The 13,491-nt window shown below is 44.3% G+C and overlaps 5 protein-coding genes across 5 annotated transcripts; 4 read left to right on the top strand and 1 right to left on the bottom strand.

The window, feature by feature from the left end:
- Nucleotides 1–344: 344 nt before the first annotated feature.
- IL334_006930 (uncharacterized protein) lies at nt 345–2,254 on the top strand (the record flags this gene model as incomplete). Its single annotated transcript, XM_062938627.1, has 4 exons — nt 345–515; nt 623–942; nt 1,021–1,653; nt 1,738–2,254. 4 exons carry the CDS (start codon nt 345–347, stop codon nt 2,252–2,254), a joined length of 1,641 nt encoding a protein of 546 aa, XP_062794678.1.
- A 701-nt stretch (nt 2,255–2,955) lies between these two features.
- Nucleotides 2,956–4,886, top strand: IL334_006929 (uncharacterized protein; the record flags this gene model as incomplete). The annotated part of the gene is made up of 4 exons (XM_062938626.1): nt 2,956–2,982; nt 3,068–3,330; nt 3,405–3,692; nt 3,758–4,886. 4 exons carry the CDS (start codon nt 2,956–2,958, stop codon nt 4,884–4,886), a joined length of 1,707 nt encoding a protein of 568 aa, XP_062794677.1.
- Nucleotides 4,887–6,163: 1,277 nt separating this feature from the next.
- On the top strand, nt 6,164–8,825 carry IL334_006928 (uncharacterized protein; the record flags this gene model as incomplete). The annotated part of the gene is made up of 5 exons (XM_062938625.1): nt 6,164–6,304; nt 6,424–6,740; nt 6,810–7,739; nt 7,797–8,043; nt 8,109–8,825. 5 exons carry the CDS (start codon nt 6,164–6,166, stop codon nt 8,823–8,825), a joined length of 2,352 nt encoding a protein of 783 aa, XP_062794676.1.
- A 345-nt stretch (nt 8,826–9,170) lies between these two features.
- On the bottom strand, nt 9,171–10,912 carry IL334_006927 (uncharacterized protein; the record flags this gene model as incomplete). The annotated part of the gene is made up of 5 exons (XM_062938624.1): nt 9,171–9,566; nt 9,778–9,880; nt 10,065–10,179; nt 10,275–10,540; nt 10,683–10,912. The coding sequence occupies 5 exons, from the start codon at nt 10,910–10,912 to the stop codon at nt 9,171–9,173; spliced, it is 1,110 nt and encodes a 369-aa protein (XP_062794675.1).
- Nucleotides 10,913–11,278: 366 nt separating this feature from the next.
- IL334_006926 (uncharacterized protein) lies at nt 11,279–13,319 on the top strand (the record flags this gene model as incomplete). Its single annotated transcript, XM_062938623.1, has 9 exons — nt 11,279–11,294; nt 11,401–11,530; nt 11,608–11,646; nt 11,769–11,816; nt 11,869–11,902; nt 11,962–12,100; nt 12,163–12,414; nt 12,472–12,759; nt 12,811–13,319. The coding sequence occupies 9 exons, from the start codon at nt 11,279–11,281 to the stop codon at nt 13,317–13,319; spliced, it is 1,455 nt and encodes a 484-aa protein (XP_062794674.1).
- Between the last annotated feature and the right edge of the window lie 172 nt (nt 13,320–13,491).

The raw sequence follows: 13,491 nt of genomic DNA, 5'->3' as shown, positions 1-13,491 counted from the left end.
TGACCCTTGACCGTTCCAATGAGGTGATGAGGTTGATTAATGAATCACCAAATGAGATAAAGGGTTTTAGGGGAATTAAAGTTTCAGGAGGAGCGAAAACAAGTTGAGAAATATGCTCCGAGGCGTTTCATCATATTTCATATGAACATATGGGTCAACGAAAAGTCGAGGTATAAACACAATGATATCAGTCAACGTCGAAAATGTAAATCATTTCGTTTCTACATTCCTCATTCCATTGTCATTTCAACAGGCTTGTACTAGTCTGAATGACATTATACCCTTTCTTGTAACAGTGGTCTGAATTCCACTTCCTTGTGCGAGAGAATACTCCTGTGTGGATAATGTCTCGATCATTCCAGTCAAGTTTCGATCACTCACGCCCATCAAGAAATCGTACTCTGTTTGATGGCCTCACTTTCTACGTTCAACAGATACTCGTCAACAAGGCTTATCGCCCATTCGAGCTGGACGCTTTGAGGGAAATCAAGGAGAGCATCAAACACTCTATTCTGGTTAGTGATCCACTTTACTTCACTTCACTTCACTTCACTTCATGAGATGAGCACGAGGTCAGAGTCGTCGCAGAAGGAAGTGAGCTGACAAGAGATATAATCTATAGGAACATGGAGGAAGGCTATCTAATTCGCCAGCTGATCCACATGTATCCCACATCATTTTATTGTCAACAAGAAGTTGGCCAAAGGATTATGTGTTGAATCTACAAAGGTCAAACTCAACAACATATGAACCAGCTTGGCTGGATAGAAACGGTTGGGCGACATACAACTTAGTAGCAAATTTTGGGGGTATCATCAATGCGTCAGGAGAGGAAGTTTGGTCAAGGCATAAAGTTGTACTTGGAAAAGAATGGATAATGGACTGTGTTGCGAGGAATAGAGTTTTAGAAGAAAGGTCAAACTGGGGTGGGTGGAGAATCAGGTAAGTCATGTTCATGATAAATTGAATGAGTTTAGACCATGACACCATTCGGTGGATGCTGACGATACTCTTATATAGAGGAAGGTATACGGATGATTCATCTTCGACAATCAGACCTCCGGACTTCTCTCCCGCATGGTTCTCTCGGCTGGATAGGCGCTCATACAATCCAGCTCCAGATACAGAAGGACCTGCAACCACATGGGCGGAAAGGTTTCCATCTGGTTGCGAAGACGGATCTCTGTATAGATACCTTCCAATCGTCACCGAAACGTCCAACTCAGTAGCCTCTGTCAAAGACCAAGTACCTGCCAATGGAAGCTCAACCAGGAGAACACTTCCTTCTACCTCTACGGTCCATACAAGCTCTAACTCAGTCACTGACACCCTCAATACCACCGTTCAAGAACCTCCTGTCCGATCATCCACCAACGACAGACTTATATCTCCCCCATATTCTTCGGAAGGTAACATCATTCCTCATCCTGCTCAGCAAGACGATGAACCATCATCGTTTTCAGTAGGAAGCTGTCAATTGAGTTTATCAGATAAAGAATCCAGAGCTCGAAGTCCTTTATTCACTCCAGCACCGTCTCCGGACGAGACTAGTAATATAGGCGTTGAAGTCTCGGGCAATGATAGTGATTTGGACTGCCTGAACTCCGATGACGAAGCGGAAGGACATGATGAGAGTGCAATGGAGTCTGATCGGTGAGTCATCATGTTTCCTCTTCCTATGTCCTCGAGGTGTGTCGAGCGGTGTTCCCAAGCTGACCCATCCATCATCTTCGACAGAGATGCGGACACTCTTGACGGACCTTCCTCTACTGTGGTCCTCACGCCGAAGAGGAAGGAGCACACCCTTGACCTTTCTCTGAACCTCGGCTATCACCAGTCGCCAGTGCAGGATCATCTCCCGCCAACACCAGTTTCAGCTAGCCCCTTTTCCGCCAGACCCTCAATCACTCACCATGCTTTCCCATTCCCACAAAGGTCCGTTTCCCAGCCTACCGCTTCCATAATTCAGGAGTATAGGAGAGTCCAACGAGAAAATCTCTCTCCGATCACCAAGAAAAGATCCACTTCCATGCCTGACAAGTCTACCAAGCGCATGAAGCCCAACCAATCACAAGCATTTGGTATCATCGCTCGACAGTTCGTAGCTCATCCTGAAGCTCCCCAGTCCCTTCTTTGGGCTGAGTTAGAAACCAAGTACGATGGTAGAAAAGCTTCTGGGTGGGCAAGTCTTTTTCAAAGACACCGTACTTCCATTGAGAAGATTCAGCTCGATATTATCAGAAATATCTCGTAGAAGGTCAAACCCAAGCATAGACTAGGTCGATTGACAACACATTGTAGCGTAGTATTTTATAGCATACTTTTTGTGGTTCTTTTTTTCTTTTTGGGTTTCCTATTCCGCAGTATTTGCTTGTACAGTATGTCGGTAACCTATAATATCGAATAGTAGCATATAGTCAAATTGAGTTGTATAGTATCTTGATCTGCATGGATTGAAATAACATGCAACAAAGTTTCGTGCACCCTGCTCCTCTGAGAATTGTAAAAAGACTTGAGAAAGACTGCGAACAAGGATTGCGTTCCTGTGTTTGAGGCGAAAACTTTATCATGGTCAAATTGAAGCGAAAGAAAGACAAACCAAGTTGGATGGTGAAAGCATATATATAAACAACCTCCAGTCATTCATCTTTTCCTCTTTCTTCTTTCTTTTTCCTTCATCCTCATATCCTAATTCTCAATTCTCTTTCTCTGTAACATACCCTGGCATTCTTGTATATTGTTATCAACTTGAATATACTCACAGAGACAAACACAGTGCAGTCCAAAAAAAATAAGAATAAAAATAATCAACGATTCCCGATTTCCTCACTATCCAATACATAAAATACATACACAGCACATAACATGAACGGATCACTATTTACTGGTCTCACCTTCTGCATCCAATCAGGAGGGAGCGGTAAGAACATCAGTCTAGAAACAATCAAGCAGAGAATGGAGGATGCAAAGAAAGTGTTAACGGTAGGTCTTTGCATCCTAGTTTTGATACGGTAAATCGTGTCAGAATGTGGCTGACGTGAGATTTCATGAAATAACCCTTTATTAGGCAAATGGAGGTCAAATAACATATGATCCTGCCGGTATGACCACATTCATCCTTACCACATCGACCAACGATGTCAAGTCGCAAGCGACCCCACGTCACATTGGATATCTCGGTACAAATCCGATTGGTACACGGACTATTCCAAATTTGTTCCAAGAGTATGGTTCTGACAAGGTCATACTCAAACATGAATGGGTCGTGCAGTGCATGAGAGAAGGTAGACTCATGACTGAAAAAGATAATTGGGGTGGATGGAGAATCCGGTAAGTCATCTCAACTTTTGTTATATCATCTTAGTGTGGTAGAATTGATGATTGACTGTATTCCAAATTTCCAGCTGTACATTTGACGATCCGGAATTCCTTTCTTTCGACGAAATCATAAGGATCGATAGCCTACCTGTGGCCGATCCTACTACAGTATCTAATCATGACATGGTTGATTTCAGAAACACGCAAATTCCACCCTTTCCCTCTCATCCAGCAGTCCCTATTTCTAGCTATGAATTCCCCCTTAATTCCAAACCAAGATCTGTCTCTCTAGCTTCAACTGTCCACATTGCTCCCGCGCCCATCCCAGCTAGATACAACGGCAATTTTATCCCAGATGTGCCACCTGTCTCTACGTGAGTGTTCGTATCCCTACTTTGCACATCTCACTAACGAGAACATGAACCAGTGTTTGGCATAGCGCACCCGATCTCACCGCCTTTGCCCCGTGTCACAATCGCGAAGACCCGTACGCAGGAAACAACGGTATTCCTAGCCTTGCTGAGCTATTCTCACATGCTCCCTTATTACGACTTGCGCCTAGACAGTCACCGGATCATCAAACCCTTTCAGATCAACCATTGGATGACTATTCAAATTTGACTCACCCTGGAAATAGCTTTCCCGTCTCTGGGGAAAATCATCAGGGGAACCTTGATACCACGCCTCTGTACTTCTCCCCTCGGTCTCGAGCTAACCGTCCCCGACCAGGATCAACGACGCCAGCATTGGCAAAATGGATGTCACAGTTGCCCAGAGCATTCGATCCTCAAGTCGCACCCTCCAGCATCCGTCAATTGTTCCTTGGTCAGCCGACCCAACCAGAGGAGATCAGCAATCCCTCCCAATCGGAGCCGCAATATTCCCTACCTCCATCTCACCCCGACGGTCCTCCTGTCATCAACGTTCCCGCTCAGTCCTCGGCTTTACAAAATCATGCTGCTAGTGATGCTCAGAGCTCGAATCAACCTCCGGCACAGCAATGGAGACATTCAGGCTTCACAACAGTCTCCGACCGGATTCCTCCCTTGTTCGTCCGCGAAATGGGATTACCTTCTCAACCTCAATTCCCCATCTTGACCGCCCCATGTGGATCCTCAAGCCTGGTCTCTTTACTTCCATCTGCATCTGGACCCTCATTATATCAGTCTTCTTTGTCCGCTTTGACTCCTCCATTCCATCCCTCCAATCAGTCATCTTCTACTTCATTGCAAACTGGTATTATCTCTTCAATGGACTCTTCTCAGGAGCTTCAGCCTTACTCGTCGATCATATCGGTGGAAGACAAAAAGCCAATGCCGCTCTATACACATTGCTGGATGATCATGGCTCGGACCCATTTCCGACATCCAGAATGGAGTGTTGACCAGGTTTGGGATCACCTTACCTCAGAATACCAAGGCAGGACCCGTTGGCGTTGGAAGGAAATATGGATGAAAGACAAGTCAGCCATTATTGGCATCCTGGATGAGATGAAACAGGCCGAGAATGGTGGTGCGCAATCCAGCGTCGACGGAAACAACCAGGTAACTCACTCGAATCAATCGTAGCTGCCGAGGATTTCGAAATCGGTAGTAATGTGAACTTCGTGACCTCTCAAATTTCCACTGTATGATGTAATACTTTTGTAACTTTCACTTCTGGTTGTACCATGTTGTCCTTGTAGAGCGGTAATGATTCGGTCCTTGTATGGTTTTAATGATATTCTCCGTAACATATATGTAGGAAAGTTCCGAGTTCAAGCAGTTACGCTACACGTATGTACACTGTTCTTGTACGAAGTTTTATGATACGACTACCAATTCTATCCGAGAAAATATTGTCATTAGTGTGCAGTAATTCTGATGAATCCAGAATGGCAGAAAAGACGCGAACAAGGTTTCGCAGCGGTCCAGCTCCGAATGACTGTGTCGTTAACTATCGATAAATGTAACAGAACGGTCAACATGAACTTGGTATCTTTCATTCTGTCTCTTTCTCATTTTTCGATCATCTGTGTACTGTACATACTGCTTGTTTGTGTCTCTAAGTCAGTGGACCTTCGTCATTGTGTTATTGTGTACTAAATATGGCCATGAAAATAGACGGACAAAATCCCCCTTCTCGCCCGGCAACTTCCAGATCTATTTTCGCTGGTCTAAGTGTATTCTGAGTACAAATCTGTGGTCCAGACTATGATCCAGATCAACCAATATCTCAATTTCATCGTCTGAATCCACATGATGACAGTGAGCACATCCATCTACTTGCAGCTTCGTTTTACCTCTATTGCGTATTGTACAGAATCCTTATCAATGAGATGATGTACGTAAAGTTTGTGGCTGACGTGAGAATTATTTATTCTTGCGATATCGTCTTAGTCTCGAATTCGAACATTTGCTTTACCCCATCTGCTCAGGGGAGAGGAGCTACTGTATGGTCGCGTGAACGAGAAATATCCCGACGAAATGCCAATATGTATCCTTGTTTAATCAGCTTTGTCGTTCTTTTCGTTAACTCGGAACGAGCTCGAGGTCAGTCTCATGATACAAGAGAATAAAGTAGACTTTGTTTTGAATGAGGAAAACTGTGCTGTGATGGTGGCAAGACATTGTCCGATGGCCTGTGCGTAGGAAACTTTAACTTCCCTGGTTCATTTTGATCGGACATTTACAGTCTCAAGATATACACAAACAAGTGAATAACATTCATGTTTGGTAGTATTCCTATCGACCATCAGTATGCATTTCATCTTTATATTTTCTCACATATTCATGGTGTACCACGTATAGTACGGTTGATATTCTTCAATGACTGATATATAGGCTGAAAAGAGAGAAGTCCAGCGATGATTGATCACCCTGCAGTGATCACCAATAATTCGGAAAGAAATGGAAGAGAATCCATTTTTGATGGTGTGGGCTTTTACGTCCTTCCCGTGTATGGCGGCGAAGAAATCCATCACAATGAGCTGGGTAGTTTACTCAAGGTAAGTAGTTCAAGCTACAGTATGTATACTTGCCTGCCTCGAAAATCAGTCAATAGGGAAGGAACACCCAGCTGCTGACTGATCAGGTAAAAGCTGATTTGGGTCGTCTTGGTGGGTAGAGTCAAGGCGGTACTTTATGTCCTATTCCGTCAGACGATTCAGTCAATACAATAATATTACCCATCAATCATCCTAATCCTAGACACGGTTATACGTTACCTCTCAATCCAGATTGTAGATGGGAAGATCCTTCAACCCTCGATCACAACAATCTATGGTCAGCGGAATTACTTGTCAGGTATTTCGAGGAAACAGTGAGAGACGGCGAGGTATGCGAGCGGAGGAAAGTGGTGGTCTCGAGCGAATGGGTATATGCTTGTTTGAGCGAGAGACGGTATTTGGGTGAAGAAGGTAATTGGGGTGGATGGAGGATAAAGTGAGTACTATTATTATGGTCTAGAAACTTGCAAGTGAACAACGAGAATAGGGCTGATGTCAGTCATAGAGGAAGTTATGATATTTGGTCGAAACCAGATATAGGGGGTATTCGAGTGGAATCTATACCATTTCAATACGATTACAAGACATCATATCATCACCAACAGTCAGTCCAGCCTTGTCAACATCGACAAAGTCAGTTCGCTCAAGACATGCAAGTTCAAGAATACAACAAGCTCAATATTCATCCAAGCCAATCAAGAAGTGTGACGCTTCCCCTTTCGTTACCTTCATCAGTGCAACACAGCTTAACGGAAAGTACTGGACTACGATCTCCCCGTACAGCTTATCAAAATCTCCCTGCGCATGAACGTGTGAATGGCATAAGTGCTAGTGAACGACCTGGTCGACACCATCAATATACGCTGCCTCTGCATCAAAGACTGTCACCTTATCCCACTTCCCAACAACAGAATGGACAAAGACACCAGCAGCATAACGCACTCGTCATGAATACGTTAGTAACGCCACACAATCAACAAGTCCCTCCCCGTGATGTTCCCTCACTTCAAAATATGTCTTCCTCCCATCAACAACCGTTGAATCACGAAAGTCATTCAATGAGCTGGAAATATCAAAACATATCATCAGGTTCCCAACCTGTAAACAACCTTCGACCCACTGGGGAACGGATTCCTTCAACTCATGCGCTTCCCTCTCCTCTGCCAACACAGATAAATCATCTTCCACCATCATATATCCAACGTACTATGCTCTCGTTTTTGAAAGCGCCTCCTCCACATCGACTGATATCACCGCACTCTCAGAATGGAGTTAATAACATATGTGATACGCCATCTCCGCCCTCGCCCGGTCAAACCATACGTTTTGCTCATCCTACCACAAGAGAACCACAAAGTAGCGTCAGGAACACAAATTCCCCCATACGATCCAACGCTTCTGTCGATCAGTCTCAAAGTTTTGCTGCTCCCCTCCGGTCAGGTTCCGGGGGTCAGCCTTGACCGCAGGTTTACTGGAATGCATCGCGAATCAGTTCCGCAACAGAAGCCACATCACACTTCGCGACTGCTCCGAATCAGTCTCAGCAAGCAAGCATTCATCAAAGCCTAATAATCCCTCAGCCTCTATTGTCGAATGCTGAAGGTAAATCATGGTCAAGCTGCAAGCCTCTTGAACGGTCTGATAAAATTCAGGGACCAATGTTCCTTGATACATCAGGTCATCCGCTCAAGTTGTGTATATACTCGGACGTTGACAAACCCCTTAGAGACTTTATTCAGGTGAGTTCAGATTTTTTCTCTCTAGAAACAGGGCTCATGGCTGATACAACAGTCACACTTGGCAGAAGAAGGGAGGGCAAATATGTAATCGAAAAGATGCTTCGATCATTGTCCTTCATCGGAACAAACAGGATTCACAACCTTTTAGGCCAAAATCTCAGCGGGAATTCAACAGAAATATCACCTCCTTTGAAAGAGGTCAGATGATTGTCATCGATCAATGGCTAAGGGACTGTATGGAACAAAGTAGATTGACAGACACAAGACTATACCGAGTGTGGTTCAAGCGGACTGAAGACACGGGTATTACTAAATCGCAATCACCAAAGCCTGTGCAGCCCACTCAACAGGTTGGCGCCATAGGGAGGTCCGATGAATCAAACCCAGTTGTCCAACCTAGTACCGCAGGGAAAGATATTGCGATTACAGGTGGCATACCGTATAATCAGCTACAACGATCGGTGAGCTCGGGTACTGAGTTACCACAACAGACTGTCACGCCAACCGCTTCCGGCATGCCCAATCCAGCTACAACAGGCGCGCCCGTATCTGACAAGATCGACACTACTAAATCCGTAAATCCGACAAAGCTTCAAGGAGACAGCACCCTGGTCGATGAGCTTTTGTTGAGCCTTACAGAGCCTGAAGAAAATGATAGGTCAAGTAGCCAAGCAGAAATTCATCCTGTCGAAGAGGAAGGGGAAGAAGAGGTTGTCAAGTTTACAGAAGAAGACTTGACATCACTCAAAAAGTTCTTGGAGGAGAAGTGTGGGCAAAGTTGAGCCGGGGCTGAGAGCATAAGCGTAGCTCGTATATGAAATGGTTGTTTATGGGACCAAAAAATAACAAATTCGTCACTGAGTTGGAATTCTTGAATGTTTATAGATATATTCGCGCTTTGGTTATCAGACAGTTTGTATCGTAGAATTACCCAGACATCCCATTGCGGGTCACATGTATAGTAAGGGATGAACATGATCGAAATCCATGATCAAGTCACGAAAGATGCATGTTCTTGAAGGGTACAAAGGTACAAATTCTGTTTTACAACAAGTTGGCGCTATGTGATTTATTGATATATGGGGGATGAGTGGTATTCGGTGGGATGATAAGGTACCATTCGGACATTATGCTAAAACTTCTTCAAAGTCATCATCTTCATCTTCGTCTTCATCCAAGTCATCCTCGTTTATAATCGGTTTTTGATCGAATCCTTCTCCAACTTCGTCTCCTTCACCTTTCACGTCACTTTCACCTTCAGCACCAATTTCAGTGTCGCCTTCGCCTTCACCATCTCTCCAAGATTTCTTCAATTGCCACATATTAACATATCTACCTTCTTTGATCTGTTCAGCGACATCTTTCAACACTTCCCTCAACCATGAATCGGGTTGTTTCAGGGTCATCTTCAGAGCTGGAATCCCCCAATAAGGCTTTTCTTTGAATAAGGAGAAGATTCGATCGGTGAGTTCGTGCCGTTCCAATCGAGCATGTCTTTCTCCAGTATTTTGTTTACCGGATGACTGTTGCCGGGGACATGGCGAGGATAGGAAGGAGAATCGATGTGAAAAGTGAGGGAAACGAATTTGAAAGAGGATGAAAGCGACGATATTGATATCATCGAATATTTGATGTGAAAAGAGGTATTGTCAGTGATTGGTCCGACGATATCCGATTTAGGTGAGGCCATATTCTCCAAATGGTGTCGAAGTTAAATGTTAAAAGCATACTTACAATCATTCGACTACCAAAGGTAGAAATAGAATTTTTGTATCCACTTGCCAATTGGTTCTGTTCTGCTTGAGAGATACCTGTGTCATCCATTCGCATCACGGGTCTGATAAAAAGGAATGATGAGTCAGCTTCACTGTTTTTGGCCCAACAGTACTGTTCAGAAGCCTTGACCGGGAGCACATGAAAGTGAAACCCAAAATATTGGAATGAGTCAAGCACAGGAATAAAAGCGGAATGACCACAATTTCACGACCGGACTGGTTGATAGATGAGCCAGTTACACCTACCGTTTCGATTGTTCACTTTCTAATCTTCTTTGTTCCAGTATTTTCAAGTATTTTTGAGTTTGTACAGGCGTAACATGACATTCATGATCTACCTTAGCTAGCAATTTCGGACGTGCTATAGATGATTCGCCTTGTATCAGTTATGATTTTCCGAAGTTCACACATATGGTGTTTCGAGACAGAACCATGGAATATATCGGAAAGACTAACCTTTATCTCTTTTCCTCTTACCACCAACTTTCGGTACATCGTCACCTTCAGCTGTTCCGGAAGTAGTTGAAGGACCATATACCTTCTTTTTTTCAGTAAAGACATAAAGGTTCTTAGCTCTTTCTTCGGGAACATTTACGTTGTATTCATCTGGTATGACAGATATATCATATCGTATTCGTTTTGCTTGTGAAGAAGCTTCAGATGGGGAAGAAGGTTTGTCGTCGGGATGTGTCAGCTTGAGTGTTATACGTGCTGGTGTTGTTCTATATCAGGCACAAGAGTCATCAGCTGAACATTCCAATGAATCTGTAGCTGAGTGAGCATGTTCAAGATCCAGCTTCGTTCACCTCCGAGAACGAGAAAGACGTATAACGAAGACAAGAATAGAAAGTAAGCTTGACTTACGAGTTATCTACTACCAGGCTACCGAGTTCCACTCCTGCTTCCTCAACCATCTCCCATCTTTCCAATAAGAATCTAGGTATTTTTAACGCCCATACTGAAGAGGTATCTTTCCTATCGGCTATCTCGAATTCTTCTTCCTGATCTTGATAGAAAGAGAACGGTGTGCCTGCTGAAGGTGATTCGTCGTGTGATGATATCAGTATATCAGGCTTTATATCTGATGTTGACATGTTTAGACACACAAGGACAAGCTTGAAAGTCATGGAAGACAGAAGTAGAGATAGATAGATAGATAGAATGACCAGAATGATGGACAGAGTAGTTGGATGCTACGGTGATATTCGGAAGTATAAACCACGTGGACGGGTGTGGCATTCCCTCACCCCCCATTCGGTCTGTTCTCGTCGCGTCAGACCACTGCAACCAACAATCAATCGTCAATCATCAGTACCATTCAATCCATTCTGCAGTTAGCTTTCTGGAACGTCCACAGCAGGCAAAGGAATACTCCAGTCAGCCCTGGAATAAGATACTAGCTCGTTCTGACAAAGAAACAAACCTCTCAATCGAAAGATCCAGCAGAAAGATAGCCCAACATGGATTACCTCGAAAGTGAGTCACCTGGCCTATACCCTCTCCCTTCTAACCGAATCATGTCTACGACTTTCATCGAGGTTTTCTCGAACTGTAAAGTTGATATCAGAGATGTATTTCATAGGTATAACAAAGCAAGCTCAGCAGTTGACTATGTATGATGTCAAATCATACTATAACCAAGCTAAGAATATGGTGTTGAACGTTTCTGAGATGGAAGCGAAAGTGAGAGAAGCCACCAACGATGATCCTTGGTAAGTCAATGTTGTAGTGTCTTGCGGTGTCCCGTCGTTATTGTGGAATGTCAGCTGACATATATTTTGTATCTTAGGGGGGCATCATCAACGTTGATGCAGCAGATTGCGGATGGGTGAGCTACTTCCATCAAAGCTTTGTATGAACAGCAGCTGATACACATGTTACATGCAGGACTCACAACTTGTAATACATTATCTCGCTTTGACATTGTGCGTTAGCTGACTGTCTCTGTAGTGCCCAGTTCAATGAGATTATGCCAACCATATACGCTAGATTCATGGAGTGAGTCCAGTCGATTAGAAGCTTTAGGATATTTGCTGACTTTCGAGTGCAGGAAAGAAGCTCGCGAATGGAGACAAATCTACAAGGTTAGCCACGTCTGTCGGCCAAACGCTTATGACGGAAACTAAACTTCCTATCTCTACAGGCTCTCACCTTGCTAGAATTCCTGGTCAAGAACGGTTCCGAGCGAGTGGTAGATGATGCTCGAGCTCATATATCGACCATTAAGATGTTAAGAAGTTTCCACTATATCGATGAGAAAGGTAAAGATCAAGGTATCAATGGTGCGTTGTATCTTGTCAGGATTCCTGAATCAGACCGCTTAAACTCATGCTCTGTGATGTAGTCCGAAATCGTTCGTCTGAAATCGCTTCTCTTCTCGGCGATGTGGAAAAGATCAGAGTTGAAAGGCGAAAAGCTAAACAAAATAAGAACAAGTATCAAGGTGGTGGAAATGACAATGGGATGAGCTTTGTCACTACTAGTGGAAGTAGATATGGCGGATTCGGAAGCGACAGTGTCAGTGGTGGGGGCGGCGGTGGTGGTGGTAGTGCAAGTGGCTCGAGATATGGAAGAGGGGATTATGACAACGGCGACGGTGAGTAATTACAATCGCAATATCACATGGTTCCGATGACTGACACGTGATGTCTAGAATACCGATCATCATCAAGAGGCTTCCGGGATACTACTGCTAAGCAAGATTTCGATGAATACGAAGGTGCAGATGATTTCGATGACCAACCTCCCCGTCGTACAACCACTGCGTCAACTAGTCGAGCGGGCGCCAGTGCCAACACCAGAGCACCTCCTAAGCCAGTGGCCAAGGAAGAAAAACACGTTGAGAAACCAAAAGAAGTCAACTTGTTTGACTTCGACGATGAACCTGCTCCAGTGGCTTCTGCTTCTGCACCCGCTGCCGCTCCTAATTTGGGAGGAGACGGTGAGCTCGCTTCTCCTTTTTCGGTCGTTGTAGGGCTGACGAAGATCATAGACGACTTTGATGATTTCCAACAAGCTCCTTCGGCTCCTGCTGCTGCTGCTCCTCCTCAACAATCCAATGCAAATGCCAACCTTTTCAATTTGCTCAATGCCAATCAATCGTCTGTTCCAGCACCTCAAGCGTCTCGGGCTCAACCAACTTCTACTCCTCAATACAACTTTTCTTCTCCACCGATTGCTCAACCTCAACAACAAGCACCATCAATGACTTCTCGACCTTCGTATTCTTCCTCCTCAATTGCTTCCCCTCCGGTCATCTCCCCAAGACCTGCAGGTGGAGCTTCAACTTTCGATGATCTGTTCGCGTCATCTTTGACTTCTATGGGAGGTCAAAGTGCGAATAAGCAAGCAGGTGGATCAAAGACGATAAAAGACCTTGAAAAGGAGAAGACTATGAGCTCACTTTGGGGTCCTACTCCCACCCAGAAGTCTCAAGTCCACGGACAACAGAAACCACCTGCTCAAAACCCAGGAAGTGATTTTGACGATCTACTTCTGTGATTCAACGGAGACGATGTCGTTTGTAGATAGACCATCAAAGTAGTACAACTCGGTTACACGTGCTATCAGTTTCTTCCTGTTATCTTCCATCTACCATTTCATACACCTACGATATCTGTGCATATGCATACATTTATTGGAATTGCTACTTCAATATTGGCGAATGCATGAA

Source organism: Kwoniella shivajii, chromosome 10 (assembly GCF_035658355.1).
Source record: "Kwoniella shivajii chromosome 10, complete sequence".
Taxonomy (NCBI): Eukaryota; Fungi; Basidiomycota; class Tremellomycetes; order Tremellales; family Cryptococcaceae; genus Kwoniella; species Kwoniella shivajii.
Note: the sequence above shows the minus strand (reverse complement) of the source record. Positions and strands in the feature narration are given on the sequence as shown.